Source organism: Sinohyriopsis cumingii, chromosome 1, assembly GCF_028554795.1.
Source record: "Sinohyriopsis cumingii isolate HCF-2022 chromosome 1, ASM2855479v2, whole genome shotgun sequence".
Taxonomy (NCBI): Eukaryota; Metazoa; Mollusca; class Bivalvia; order Unionida; family Unionidae; genus Sinohyriopsis; species Sinohyriopsis cumingii.
The window spans coordinates 36,317,818-36,330,942 of NC_142961.1; the positions used below are offsets into that span (position 1 = coordinate 36,317,818).

General features: G+C 33.0%; 1 protein-coding gene across 1 annotated transcript; it reads right to left on the reverse strand.

Moving 5' to 3' along the window:
• Nucleotides 1-3,456: 3,456 nt before the first annotated feature.
• On the reverse strand, nt 3,457-7,662 carry LOC149806704 (uncharacterized). The gene is made up of 3 exons (XM_089977533.1): nt 7,456-7,662; nt 4,584-4,774; nt 3,457-3,785 (listed from the first exon to the last, which is right to left on the reverse strand). The coding sequence occupies exons 1-3, from the start codon at nt 7,497-7,499 to the stop codon at nt 3,586-3,588; spliced, it is 435 nt and encodes a 144-aa protein (XP_089833659.1). The 5' UTR covers nt 7,500-7,662; the 3' UTR covers nt 3,457-3,585.
• Nucleotides 7,663-13,125: the final 5,463 nt, after the last annotated feature.

Sequence of the window (13,125 nt, forward strand, 5' to 3'; positions counted from 1 at the left end):
TATATATATATATATATATATATTCCTATCACTGCTATAAGTCATATACTTATATGCAATAAACCTTGGTGGACAAACGGTGGCTGAGTGGTCAAGGTTTTGACTTAGAACTGATTTCATATCAAATGAGGAATTAAGTCATCACACGGACGGAACTAAATTGAATCAGTCTTTACAGAAAGATGAAATCATCTTGAGTTCAGATAAACTTTTATTTAAAAATCATTGCTTCTTGGAACAAATAACCTGAAACAGGTTCTAAGTCAAGTGAATTTAACTAGGACCGGAATAATTTCCCACTGAAGTCTCCCGTAAAGCCTCCCCCCCCCCGGCCGCAAGCAACCACACCCAAACTCCCCAAAAACATACCAAAAGTAACAACAAATACATATTACAATAAGGACGTTACTCATAAAGTAACTTGTAAAACCCATCATACAAAACAATCTTGCTGTTTGGTCGCTGATAATAAATGAATGTTTTTCACAAAAGTATCTAAAAAAAACTATTTATCGTATGAAAAGTACCCCTAGATGCATAGCTTTTACGCAATTATTTGTAACTGGTATAATGAAAAGGTATGAACAATACCCGAGATGACACAGACAAAAATGCAGCTTGGTGACTGGCCCTTAATTTAACCAATCAAGAGGGTTCTAAAATGTTAACATAAGGACCCGAAGACAAACGGGACAAGAGACAAATGAAGCCGTCAGTGATGATGACACCAGCAAATTGTTTGAATCCTCGCTGTTGGACCTAAGTTTCTTTTAAAGCACTATGGTGTTTATATTGACCGCCTTGCTAATCTGCATTATGAAGTTATACTCAGTCCGATCGAATGTTGTTTCTTTGTCAAATAAAATCATTGATTCTTTATCACTTTTCCAGTTTTAAAAAAATTATTATGCTTTATATATTCATTGTATTATTTTAAACTGATCTCCCTTTATCCACACAGCTATAATTGATATTTCTAATTTGTGCATGCTTTTGAATGTGTTAGCTTAAAGTTTATTTAATATCCAGTACTCTGTTAATAAGATGATAATGCAACTCTTGTTTTCGTTACTTGTAAATGAGCATGGGTTGTCGTTTTAAGGATGATATGATTAGCTAAATGCTATATAATGACAACAATAAAAAAAATAGTAATATCAGTGTGGTATATAGAGGATCTCAAATGGGTAATGATTTAATAATGAGTTTATCAAATGGGCAATGATTTAATAATGAGTTTATCAAACGAGTTAAATAATGTCCAGCTTTTGCGTGCCTTGGCGAACGTAAGGTGGACATTATTTTAACGTGTTTCCTAAATTTAATATATAATCTTTTCCCATTTTGAAATTACTTTTATCACTTTTTATTTCAGTGGAAATTATTTAGATATAAAGAAGGTATAATTCCGTTTGTTCTGACAGACGATGCGCCTATCATTTGTTGTGGGTAAAAAAAAGATCCGAAACAAATTTAAACTAGAAAATATATTTCAATTTATACCCGTGATCATTTTTATTCCCCAATAACTGCCATCAATTTCTTGTTCAACATAGTAGATTGTGTTCACGCATAAGACGTAGGTTGTAATAACTTGTATCACAGGCAGAAAAAAAAAATTAATGTCTGCAAAAGTGTGCATAAGTCGCTGCGGCCAATAAATTGGTGGGTGGGGTGTCAGTAGTCATTCAAAAGTACATGTATGTGTACTTAATATATTCAATGACAGAGTTATCAGAAGTTAGATATCTTGGATTAGTAAACTGTGCATAAATTTAAAAAAGAGTAAGATATCCGCGAATGATAAAACTGAAATCTTCTTTCAGTTGTTTTACTTTTATGTATAGTGCAACCCCTTTACCATGAACTCTGATTAATAGAACTTTCTGATATAGAAAAGTATTATTTTTGTCCTACTGTTTAGACAATCAATACAGTTGTTATTCAGATCACTTTGTTGGCAGCACAGCATGACACCCATTGGGCTAGTGTGTCAATTCACGCACACTTTTAGATTAACCTTGGTAATAAAGGTTTTCATTTTCATTTCATTTCAGTACCATTTTATCACTGCCATTTTAGATATTTCTCTAGATTTAGTATGCAACTATCTAGCAAAAGGTCAAGGTCACTGCGATTGAAAAAATGTTTTCTGAATAATAACTTTAGTTCTCGACCGTTTAGTTACCAAGGGTTGTGACTGGCTTGCACTTGTTGTGAGGGAGACCCCCTGTCAATTTTGCGGTCAAGGTCACTTAATGAAAGAAAGACAAACATTTTCTGCACATTATCATTAGTTCAACATCATAGACCCAGAGCAAATTATGTGTATGACTTGTGATAAGAAAGAAGCCCATGTATTTTGAAATCAAACTCATTCACAGCATAACTGATCTTTATTGCTAATATTATTGTAGCTTCATTCCTTGGTTTAAAGCAGTAATTAAGGTGAGATTAATCTTAATATAGTTTCTTTTATATATGCACTTGTATTCTGTAGCGTGAAGGTCATATAAAGATGAAATACCATTATTTGCTGTTAAGTCCAACATCATGGTAGCATAAAGCTTCGACTTTACAAAACAAGGCAAAGAATAAATGTACAGAAAGCAGTTTAAGGCTTGCCATTATATTACATTTATACCAGTATAAAAAGTTTCAATTTTGTATTGTGGATGTTTATAATTGTTATGTATATCTATATTTTTGTAATTCCTGGTTACATGATTTTATCTAATTTTTATAATTCTTATTTATTGTTGTAAATTGTGTACTTGAGAATAATTTTGTGGTTTCCCATTGGGTGCTTGAGGTCAAGTAAATAGACTTTTTACGTCCCAAATCAATAGTATGTTTTCACGTGTGGTCAGTTTCTTGTAATGTTGCAAAATATAGTGTATATAAGGAGAAAATGTATCCTTTCATTCCAATTTCTTGAGTCATTCACACGTTCTGTGTTCCTGATGCAAGTCTTCAGACGTGGTTTATGTTGTAGTTAGATGTTTTTTTTAGAGGAAAACTATTTGTTTTGACTGTTTAGTGGTGATAGAAAGTGCTCATTATTTGGACAATAATAGTATTATGGAACTGTTATAAATTATTTGAAGGAATTCTGGACAATGCCATCTTGATAACATCATGGTTGTTGGAGGACATTTCTGGTATTGAAATTTATTAGGCACTTTTAAATCATTTAGGACTAGAATGGATTCACTTCATAATAATGTACTTTCCTCTCATACTTTTCATTTCAAAGTTTGATAATTAAATTGCTTGTTAAGTTTTACAAAACTTGTTGATTTTGCTTCTTTTCTGTTGCTTCTGGTTGTGACCATAGAGTCCTAACAATAATATAAATAAGTAAATAATCAATATATTCATTAATAAATAACTTGAATTATCTAATGATAATTCATGAACTTATCATAAATATTGTAAATGATGACCAAAAAAGGATAAATTAATAACAAGTTTATTCAGTGCAATAGAACATAAACCTAAAAAATAAATTTAGTTATATTTGTCTCGAAAAAGTCTTCCGTTTAAAACGGAGATGATAAGACACAACAATTATTCTTGCTTGGTTTAGCAAATGTTAAGTCCATCAATAATGTGTACTTTGTCGCATGGTTCTTCCATGTCTTGAACATCCATACAACACAACTCTGAATGCTTCCGCTTCCGGCTCTTTCTCGCCTCTTCTTCATACAGGAAAAAAGTATCGCCTGTGTACACATCCCCCGTGTACATAAACTCTGTGTATACAGTTGTTTGGTTATTTTTGTCTGAAAGAGAGTAAATTTAATTTTTAATTAATTCATTGCTAAAGCTGTATATAAACTTTGCACCTGATGAAATATGCAAAACTCTTTACGCACACAAGATTATATTTTGAAAAAGTTAATGAAAATTCAAACTATGGATTATCTCAGGAGGACAAAAGTCACACACATAATATTCTAAACAACGTTTTGACTTGTATACTCATGTCATAATATTTATACATAATAAATAAAAAAAAGCCACATCATGATGTGACAAGTGATATGGTCTCCAAATGCTTTTTGGAATTTTAATAGCTTCAATGCATTAATCTGTAGTTTGATCCAATAAAATCAGGACTTTTTCGCAATGTGATAAACAAAATCATAAATAAACGTTTATATTTCTGACAGAAAGTGCAGACATTTAGTTTTAATTTTAGTCTGTTTATAAATTATACATTTCTGTAAGATATTTTTCATGTTTCTTAAGAAAATTTAGAAATGTAATGGCAGAAAACGAGGACATTTATCAGCATAAAGCCTAGAAATGTAATGGTACCAAGACTAAGAGAATAATATTTTCATGGAATAAAATGGAAGAAGAAAAAAAAACATTGCATTAATATCACTTATGCAACATGTCTAGACAAAATAAAATTAGCCAAAACAGCAATTTTGTTAAAGATACAAAATATAAGAGAAAATATGAAAGCTATATCAATTCTTTAGAAACCGAGAAGAAAAAACAAACTTGGACCTCTATCCAAAAAGTATACTTAAAGCAAGAAGCAAAAAAAGAGTCAAAATAAACGCAATTACCATTCATCTCTTCTTCTTCGAAGCCTGTCAATAATTCGGGAACAGAAAAGAGGCTGAAATCCTCAAGGAAATCATCCTGGTCTTGACCCTGTGAGCATGAAGTTTGGTACGAGCTTTCTGCACACACGAGTTCATCCTGTCTATTCATTCCATCCGGTGCATGTAATCGCTCACATTCAAGAGTGTCATTGCTATAAAGAAATAAAATGATGGATTATGAGAGTGGTAATAAGAAAATAAACTATACTGGCATTTTAATCTTAGCTCTACAGTTTCATTTTTGAATAGGTTTAGAATTTTAAAGAAAAGAAATTTCCCCGGCTTTCCACTGGTTATACTGGCTATTCTAAAAATGACCGTGTATATCTTAGGTATAGTTCAAAGAACCTTTAATTCTGTTTGTGTTGTATGATTGGTGGTTTTAATATGGATTATAGTGTATACAGTTTGGCCTTAATCCAGATGTGCACCTTTCAAAAAAGTGCTAGCTCTATTTTCACTTCCTGAACTTCAGAGGTAAAATGTATATAAAAAAGCAGATAACCTGTTTTTATATTTTATATATTTGGCAATTCATTCATTGCACTTTCAGAAGTTGGTATTGTCTAGTCTGGCAATATTTATTTTCCCCACTTTAATAGCTACTACGGATAGTATACTTTAGACTAAGTCAGGCTGATTTGTTTTAGCACAAAGGAGCAGTCATTTTAGTTAGCAGTGTGTTTAAATCATGTATAATTTCCAAAAGTACAATACCCAAAGAAATATCATCCACATTACATCAAAGTAGCTTAGAGATATGCCAACATTCTCTCCACTGTGCATGTTTTAAATGCAAACAACTTCACCTTACATACATCACCCTCTCGAAAATACATATTAACTGGTGAGCGCCCCCTTACCAAAAGAACAATAAAAGAAGTAATAGCCATGATATTGTGCAAGTTAGAGCATCTCTAATTTGCAATTTCTTTTTTTGTTTCATAATTGATTTCATCAATAGATTGCATTTTATTTAATTGTGTTATCAAATAGCCCTTGTCAGTGAAATGTTGGTTATCAAAATTGTTTATGTTCTAATCAGCAATAGGTTTGCATTGAATATGACTACAATTCAGAATAAGACCTTTTCATAACAGGAACTATAATTTTTGGTTGTGATTTACTTAACCACCAACCATAATAAAACAAGCAAGTCAAACCTCATTGCAATGAAAGTCACATTTTTTTATCAGTGATCTTAAGTGGGAGCTTTTGCTGTATATATACTTGCTCCAATGGATGCAGAACAACTACTATAAGAAGACTAAGATATTTCAACAAATTTCAACCTTTTTAAAAATTGACCCAAAACTTTTGTAGGGACCTCGAGAACTGCTTATCTCACATCCAGTCCCATTTTTCAGACACTGTGACACAGAAATTGCTTCATCAAAGATAAATATATGACTATGCCATCCGATATTTAATTGCACTTTAACTTTATACGGGTTATACAAATTTAAAATATAACATAAAATTATGTTATAAACCTCGGCATCTAGGTGTCAAAAAAAAGAGAATAATATTTTCATGGAATACAATGAAGAAAGTAAACCATTGCATTGATATCATTGCATAAATTATTTTGGCAACATAATACATTTAGATAATACAAACAGTTGCAGACTGCCCTCGCTAAAGTTAAATCTTTTCCCAAATCTGTCAATTTTTAATCCGGGGTCATTACCTAATTGACAAATAATCATTCTTAGTCTTCTATGTTTTTTATTCGAAAAGATGCTAGAGGACTCTTTTAAAAGAATGACTATTAAAGCTTTTGCTTGCTAGAATGTACTTCGGTGAACTGAGAAAAGTGACCTTCCAGTTCGTCAATGACATAACAAAATGTTTAAGAAATCTTGCACAATGTACCTGATAAACAACGATTCTTCATAAAGGAAAGTGGCAAAGGCTGTGATTTTTTCATCATGCTACTAATATTTGACATATTTACTACGATAAAGACAACTCATCAGTAAAGAACCATAAATGAATATACAAAAAAGCGACTAATATGAGAAATAGGAAATCCACGAATGCACAACTTAATATAAAAGATTTTCTTTTCCTACGCCAATACTGGATATTTCATCGTGTGGTATAGAACATGTGAGATGTTAACGAGTGGAAAAGACGCGAGATAAAATATATCATCATGAAGCATACTCTGTATTAAGGCAGGAAAAGTAAATGTTCTTTTCATTACATACCAAACGTGCTAAATAATGAACATTTATAAGATTATACTCATTCTTCTTTTCTGCATAGCACCCTACCCACCCCACCCCTTTTCGTATGTTCATCTCGCTTTCATCCGCTGATCATATACATATCAGTTAGTTAAGAGAGCAGTATCGCTGTTTTACTAATTAACATTTCTGAAATTCTGTAAACCATTTCATAATATTTGACCATTAAACTTGTCCTACTCAGTACTAGATACATGCGGGTTTATCGATTTTGTCATGGAAGTAAGGAGAATTAATAAAATATACCGGTGTCGAATCAAATTCATTTAACACAAATTATTGTCCATAACATTTTTATTTGTTCTAGCTCACTAAGTGCTTGTTTTTGCAGCTGTATGTATAATTTGTGTAGGCACACATAATCAAGGGTCACATGACATGCTGGGAAATCTAATATATTTTCAAATGTGAAAATAAAATGATGTTTCTTCAGAAATATAGGAATGAAATAACATATGAAACTGTTTTCTCCAATAAAGTTCTATATGTTATACATAAATATACCATAAATGAAAGAAAACAAGAAAATAGAAAAACTAGCGATACAATGTAAGATGATAGGACCAAATAGCAAAACCTACCAGTTTTTGTTCTGCAGATCAGACATCATTACCCATGTGGCCATTTCTCTGTAATGTCTGTAGTAAGTCCAAAAAGTGATGCAAACTGTACGACAGCAAACACCAAGAATGAGAGGTCGTACGTTTAAATACTAGTTATGTTCCTTCACTAACGGAAGTGATAACGCAATTGGCTTCTTAATCTATTGCATTCAGGAGTACAGAACAATTAACGTTCAAAAGATCTGACACTAATCTCCCCTAATTACATGGCAGTTTAAAATGGTGGAAAGACGTCATAGGCGTGGGCATGTAAATTAAATAGCTTGCTGATAGTAAGCTGCAAAGAAAAGGCAACAAATCTGTAATTTAGGCAAACTGTTGTTTACTACAGAAACACTCCATCCATCCATCCATCTCTCTATCTATCTATTACGGCCCCAGACTTTTCGCCAGCCCAGCTTTGCAAACAAAAATTAGTCATGACAACATCCTGATAACAAAATATGTATTAATTAATAGAAATCAGTTAGGTTGGATACATTCCTGTTAGAAAATGAGTTGTACTAAGATCTAGCACACGGTGCAAATAATAATAATAATAATAATAATAATAATAATAATAATAATAATAATAATAATAATAATAATAATTTTCCTAATTTACTGTAACAATCCTGAGTCCAAAGGACAGCTCGGATATTTGTGATTGGTACAATCCACCCCACCCCCCTTTACTTCGAGACCGTTATCCATGGTTATAACTCTAAATTCTATTTGTACGGTATGCATGTACAAAATAATGTATGATCGCAAAAATCAATCAATGTCATTGCAAATGTAATATAATGGACCTTTGTCTCCCTCGCGGGGGTGGAGGGTGGTACGCGCTGGAGAATCATACCCAATTTATATATGACACATGAACAACCTGTGTATCACGGTCAATGTATATTTTTCAAAGGTGCTGCTAATTAGGTTTGTAATGTATGTGAAACATAAAATGCATCTTTAGCCTAAAATGTGTGTGATGATCTGCAGCATATAATGTGATGTAATGCCACATTTTATAAGGAAGTCCAAATCAAATTTCTACGCATCGTTTCGAAAATATATTTTGCATTAAGTTTATCATATAGATAGGGTAATTTCGTGGATATGATTTTAATAAAATTTTCAATCACGTTTAATGAGAAGACACCTTTTTACTATACATACATACATACATACATACAGACACACACGCACGCACGCACGCACACACACACACACACACACACACACACACACACACACACACACACACACACATACATACATACATACATACATACATACATGCCGAGTGGTCTAAAGCGCTGTCCGTTACGGACCACTGCCATCTCACCTCTGTCTGCGTGGGTTCGAGTCTCGGATTCAGCCAATGTGGGTATGTAAGAAGGCTTGCCAGTAGCTTCTCGAGGGTCGGTGGTTCTTTCCGGGGTTTTCCCGGGTTCTTCCTCCACCATTAATACTGGCCGCCATATATGGCCTATCGTGTGCTGAAAAATGGCGTTAAACCTTACAACAACAACATACATACATACATACATACATACATACATACATACATACATACATACATACATACATACATACATACATACATACATGTGTTTCATGTGTGTGTGTGTGTGTGTGTGTGTGTCTGTGTGTGTGTGTGTGTGTGTGTGTGTGTGTGTGTTATGCAAAAACAATGAGCATCAACATTAGGTGAATCCCTAGCCATATGGTCACTGGCATCAATGACCTCCTCCGTATTGGGCAGCCATTGAAAGCACATGTAACATCTTTGTGTTGTAACAGAACAGCATCACTGAGTAGCACAAAAGTCCCTCTCATTCCCTTACACACACTTGTACACAGAAATGTAACACAAAGTGTGACGTAATCGAGTCACTTTTCAAACATGGAGGTGTCATAAATTTATATAATTTCATCTTTTAATATTTACTAGAGATGGACATAAAATATTCACTTAGTTATCCATCCCTCACCTAAACACAGAATTACATGGCGAAACAGTCGATTAGAAATAACAAAAATATTTATTTTGCTCGTAAAGTTTAAAGATTATGATAACCTCTAACAAATCATGGCATGTTCAATTTTCCTTCCTTGCAAATATATTTATGTAAATAAAATTGCCGTTGTTAATCCTACGTACACCGTATCTACTTGTCTTATTTGTTGTGTGTCTTTATAGATTTCTAATGCAGAATTGTAAGAAATTCTGTCAACTGCGATTGTTTTTGGTAGTGTGATACAAACTGCATTAGTGGAAGGCTATTTTTTTTATATATGAAAAAAAACCTTTATTTCCTGCAAAATACGGGATTGTAGCTATTATTTCATCGAGCGTGTTACTGGAATTAAAAACTCTGAGTAAGTGTGCTTAAAATTAAAATTTATATCAAATTAAGGACTTCGTTAGAAAGTAAATGCCAATTAAACTTGAACCACTCGTTATGCTGCAAGTACTTTTTTCCATCAATGAAACTAATATAGAGATAAAAAGTTAAAATTATTCTTTCCGTACATAATTTCCTGGGTACATCATTTTAGTAGGTACAAAATTATTGACATTAAATGTTGCAACTGTTCGCGGCTTTCTTTTTACTTTCACTACAAATCAGGAATCCAAGCATGCATAAGTTTTAGCAATCATTGAGATTTAGCAATCACAGTACACAGTGGGTTGATCGGTTATGCAGAGAGAAGTTTTATGTTATATAATGCTATTAAATTATCAGTATAGTTATTTTTTAATTCCTTTTTTGTGGTTTTTTGTGTTTGCTTTTTATCGTTTTATTTGTTTTTGTCACCATTGTCATTCTCATAATTCTCAAATATCAGCAGTCAGGAATTTGTGATCAAATAAGAATCGGAAACATGCATTATAGGGGACACGAACTCCAGGATGTGACACACGCGTTATTCATAGTCGTCACTAATCGTATGTTTCGCCATTAGAAGGCACACACAATACAATGCACAAACACAAAAAAGTACGCGTATAGAACGCTTGAAGTTCAGTATTTTGTCAGGTAGACACTGCTCGGCGTTCTAAATCTGTTACTGAACAGATTAGTTTATACGAATAACAATTCAAGACGAAGACGGAAATACATTCGTTCGTTCATTTATTAGTTCATACACCCATCCACAAATCCACGTCTTCACCCATTCAGTTCAGAGTGAGAAATATATGGTTGTTCTCTCTCTCCCTCGTGCGCATATAGAGGATGATGTCGGTTGGTATGATGGTTGGAAGGAGAGCAGTCAATGTTCACTGGGAATTGGAGGCGGTAATACACGTCATTACAAATCGCAACATTCACGGGGGGGGGGGGGGGGTAGAGGCGGTAATATACCTCATTACCAATAAATATTCTTCAACTTTGAAAAACAAATAACGTCTACTTAATTACAAGAAGGTAAGAGCAAATTACGCATATAATTTAGTGCAGATGTGCAATATATACTAAACGCACTGAATCAAATATAGAAGACGGTTTCTTCAAATGCACATTTTGTGAACCGTTAATGGAAGTTATAAAAGTTTGGACTCAATCCATAACAAATACTGAATACGAATGTTCTACAAAATAAATACGGCATTGGTTCACGACATACACTCCAGTCGTCATTGTTCTCCTATTCATGAAATATAATAATCAAACTAGATCAAAATCAATTATATCGATACCTTCCAAAATACACTGTCATCACTGGTCTTACCGTACGTGCATGAAACAAGTGTTCTGGCTAATGGAGAAAAACTTTCACGGATGATAGGAAAGCACAAAGTATAGCCCTTGATAAATATCCTAGCCGCATAGAAAACTATCGCCTTCACAACACCATTAAACAGAATATTACATACATTTATTTAACTTATCTTAGTACCAACCTTTACTTTGTTTTAAGAAAACTTTATACATTTAAATGGTACAATCTATTGTGCTTGTTTCAAATTCTTATGGAAAATTCATAATTAACCCGAAATAACAAAGGTTTTGATGTTGTTTACATTACTTGAATGAAACAAATTCAGTCTATCTGAAACATCATTTCTTTTCAACGCATTTAATAAATTAGGTTTAGACGCAGACATACAAAATATCATTGTCCATTAATCATCTTGCGTTTCTATTGTTTAATGAAATTTGAATTTGTCCCCTACTGAGAATCAAAACTGGGTCTCCTCGGGTTACTGCACCCGTCGTCTTGCCTTCAGGCAGCACTTTCTACCTCTATCCCTACCCGTTCCCCACAATGACAGACACGCTTATCTGGACTAAACAAACTTCAACCATACTTACCTCCTTAATAAAAATCGAATCTTGTAATGTTTTGCAGTCGTGCGTAATCAGTAAAACCCGCATGGTAACCCAGTCTTTAATTCTCAAAAAAATATTCAGTTGCTCAGGATTCCTCTGAAAGAAATCAAAGCACTAAAAAGTTAATATGAATAATTAAAAATATGCACTACACATTGAGGAAAGTTGAATATTTGGATCCTAAAGGACGATGCGTGATGATATGAAGTTAAATTGTGAATGATGCTGAAAATGAATATTAACTCACCTGTTGGAGAATTTGTATCTTTGTCGATCACCACTGCTTATATTTAAAAATAATTTATGGTCAGTTACTTCCATTTTTATATTTGATATTTTTTTTAAAAATATTGTAGTAAGAGCTATATTCTTTAAGATTTACATTTTAGTAAGAGTTAAAATCCATTACTCTCTAATGTGCATACACAATATTGTTGTTGTTGTTGTTTTTGTATATGAGCTTATTCACACCACGTATGATGGGATATTTTTAGACGAGATGGGATACAGCCATTGAGGTCACCATGTTTAATTTTTAGATACCAGCTCATGATATGTGTGTGCTTAAGATTAAGTATTGAATCTGAAAAATATTAACGAAGAACAAGAAATTGAAAGGCTGAGTTTAAAAAAAAAAAAGAAAATCTGACATTTCTTGACTGTTTATGTAATTGTAGACACAATCATTTGGAAAGACACTAGGTTTTCGTGTATTTCATGTATGTAAATATGTGGCAATGGACAGATGGAATGATGGATCTCTCTCTCTCTCTCTCTCTCTGTAAATATGTGGCAAAGGAAAGATGGAATGATCTCGATCTCGATCTCTCTTAGGTAATGTAACTGAAGATCAGAAACAATATCCATGCTGTATTCCTTTATATATATATATTTTTTTCTTCTGACCAACGGTTGGTGTGATTTTCGTTCCAAAGAATACAGCATGGATATTTTTTGATCTTGGGGGCTTTAAAGCTGTAATATGATGGATGGGGAGGATGGTTTTTTATGTCATAAATTTAACATGTTGCTCATGTCAATGAATATATAAACTGCTGAAAGAGTGAATTTAAACATTGTAATGTATTAGAAATATATAGATCGCGACTGACCTTGGTATCTGTATTAAACCGTTCATGTTGTATGTCAAGTGCAATTGCCGGTCATGTGGTAACAAATGTCATCGAATGAAACCTCGCACATCCTTAAATACTCACAAAATCTTCTGGAATTTTATTTTATATGAATTTGTCACACCCAGAAATATGTTTATCACACTTGAATTCCCACCCAAATCATCATTAAAATA